This window comes from Nannospalax galili, unplaced genomic scaffold, assembly GCF_000622305.1.
Source record: "Nannospalax galili isolate Female #2095 unplaced genomic scaffold, S.galili_v1.0 C49885810, whole genome shotgun sequence".
In the NCBI taxonomy this organism is placed as follows: domain Eukaryota; kingdom Metazoa; phylum Chordata; class Mammalia; order Rodentia; family Spalacidae; genus Nannospalax; species Nannospalax galili.
Window position 1 is genome coordinate 650 of NW_008481361.1, and position 2,186 is coordinate 2,835.

The 2,186-nt window shown below is 50.6% G+C and overlaps 1 protein-coding gene across 1 annotated transcript; it reads right to left on the bottom strand.

The window, feature by feature from the left end:
• Positions 1 to 854: 854 nt before the first annotated feature.
• Positions 855 to 1,822, bottom strand: LOC115069171 (NACHT, LRR and PYD domains-containing protein 1-like; the record flags this gene model as incomplete). Its single annotated transcript, XM_029560374.1, has 2 exons — positions 1,650 to 1,822; positions 855 to 1,129 (listed from the first exon to the last, which is right to left on the bottom strand). Coding segments are annotated over exons 1-2 (337 nt in total), but the record flags the coding sequence as incomplete, so codon positions are not given.
• Between the last annotated feature and the right edge of the window lie 364 nt (positions 1,823 to 2,186).

Genomic DNA, 2,186 nt, shown 5'->3' on the forward strand with positions numbered 1-2,186 from the left:
CCTCCACAGGCTTAAGGGGAGAAGGATGCTCCCACATGTGCTGCTCGGAAATGGTCCCGACCCAGGTCCATGAAGTTCATGCACCTGTTCTGGATGTGAGCTACTTCTTTGAATAAGACACTTGTGCCCTTTGAACCTCCGCTCTCTCATTGGGGCTATGAGCTCCTGCCTCATGGTTGCAAACACTAATAATAACAGTAGTAATCACAGGAGTTTGTGCCTATTGAGCATTTATTTTATATTAGACTGATGTTTAATGTATATTATTACTTAACTCACACAGCCCAAAAAGGCAGATGGAGAAACAGAGGCAGAGTGCTGTGAAGTGACTTTCCCAGGGTGTTAGTGCCTGGACTGGGCCCTGCTTTTCTAAAAGTACAGTCTGGGCTCCTATCTATTTCCTGGATGGAGAAACAGAGGCAGAGTGCTGTGAAGTGACTTGCCCAGGGTGTTACTGCCAGGACTGGGCCCTGCTTTTCTGAAAGTCCAGTCTGGGCTCCTATCTACTGTACTTCCAAATGCTCCTCTTGGGAGCTGGACTTGAATCTCACATGCATCCCTCTCAGCGCCTTTTTGATCATCATCCTTCCTCTGCCCCACCTTCAGAGGGTTCATTCCCAGGGGCTCCTTCCACATGGAGGTCTGACAATTCACTTGAGTAGAAGAAGAGGCTGTAAAGGGCTGTGGGGTCCAGTAAGGGACTCCAGCAAGCCATCCAGTTCCATGCTAGCCTGGGGCCTGTGACTTCCTTTGATATGGTGGTCCAAATCACCATCCTACAGAAGGCCTGGCAGGAGGGCTTAGTGGTGGTGGTGGGGTCCTAGTAAGGTGGGTTGGGGCATTTGTGTACTTACTCAACCTCAAGTACTTCTCTGCTTGTGCCTGGGTGCACAGTAGCTGCAGGTCCATCTGCTTCCAGATGTGAAAGGCAAGTTTCCAGGCCTGTTGATCCTTATTCTTAGCCACCATGTATGAGGCCACCTCCATGGCACTGGCCTTCTCTGGCTGAGCTGATATATCAGTGAGTACATTTTTGGCCAACCAAAGCTTGAACTCCTCCAGCTGTTCCTTCTTCAGTTGCTTTAAGTAATGAGCAAGACGACGCTCGACCCCTCTGGATGTCTTTATCCTGGACAGAGAGGGTGGAGGCAAAGGAAAGGAGGACATAGGACAGTGGCATCCCTGGCCTTGGCCCTTACCACTTCCAATGCACGTCTCACTGGGATCATTTCTCCAGGCCTGGGAAACTCTATTCAATATTCAGAACTCAGGGTTTTAAATTCCAAGATGTCTCTGAATGACAGAAAAAGGGAAGGAAAAAAGAGAGGTAGGAAAAGCCATAGGGAGAGAAACTTTGAGGACAGAGAGACAACAGAAGAGGTTCAGATATGTAGGGGTATAGGGACAAGGCTCAGGCTTAGCCAGGGAGAGTGATTTGGTGTGGTGAGGAGGAGAATGAGGGATAGGAGGATGGAGGGATGGGAGAATGAGAAGCGAATGGGAAGTGGAAAGTGAGGAGATGGGGGAAGAGAGGTTGGGAAGACAGAGAGATGGCAGATGGAAGAATGAAGGGTTGGTAAGACAGAATGACAGAAGGATCAGAGAGCAGAAGGATGGAGGATGCACAGTGGGATGTACGTGGCACTCACGATTCTCTGATCTTCATCTTCTTTCTGGGATCTGCACTCATGAAATCAGCCCCTTCAGCCATTGCCCTGACAGAGTGAGGTAGGAGATTTGGCACAGAGTGAAGACCTAGAGAGCCCAGGCCTGAACTCAGGTTTGCCCCTCTGAAGTTCTCTTTAGAAATCTCTTGTGCTTGTATACCACAGAGCCAACCAAGAAGGAAGGACAAGTCACCCAGAGAAAAACCACAGAGGGGTGTGGCCAGGGTGCAGAACAGACCCGTACAGAACAAAACAGGATACAGGGGCACCTTGCACCCTGCCACCCACTCAGAGCTTGTCTGCAGACTCCCCAGGCAGAGGTTTGAGGCCTTGGCCCAGGCTCACAGGATGGGTGGGTCTCCATGTCTGCGACAGCAGCTCCTCAGTGGAGTTGGGCCACGGTGTATCTTTCCTCTCTTCTTGGGGTTTGGGGGACTTCTTGAGCCCTATTGCTTACCCAGCTCTTCTACTGATGGATGTGTCCCAGGCTTAGGGGGCTTTTTGGGCTGCGGAGACCTC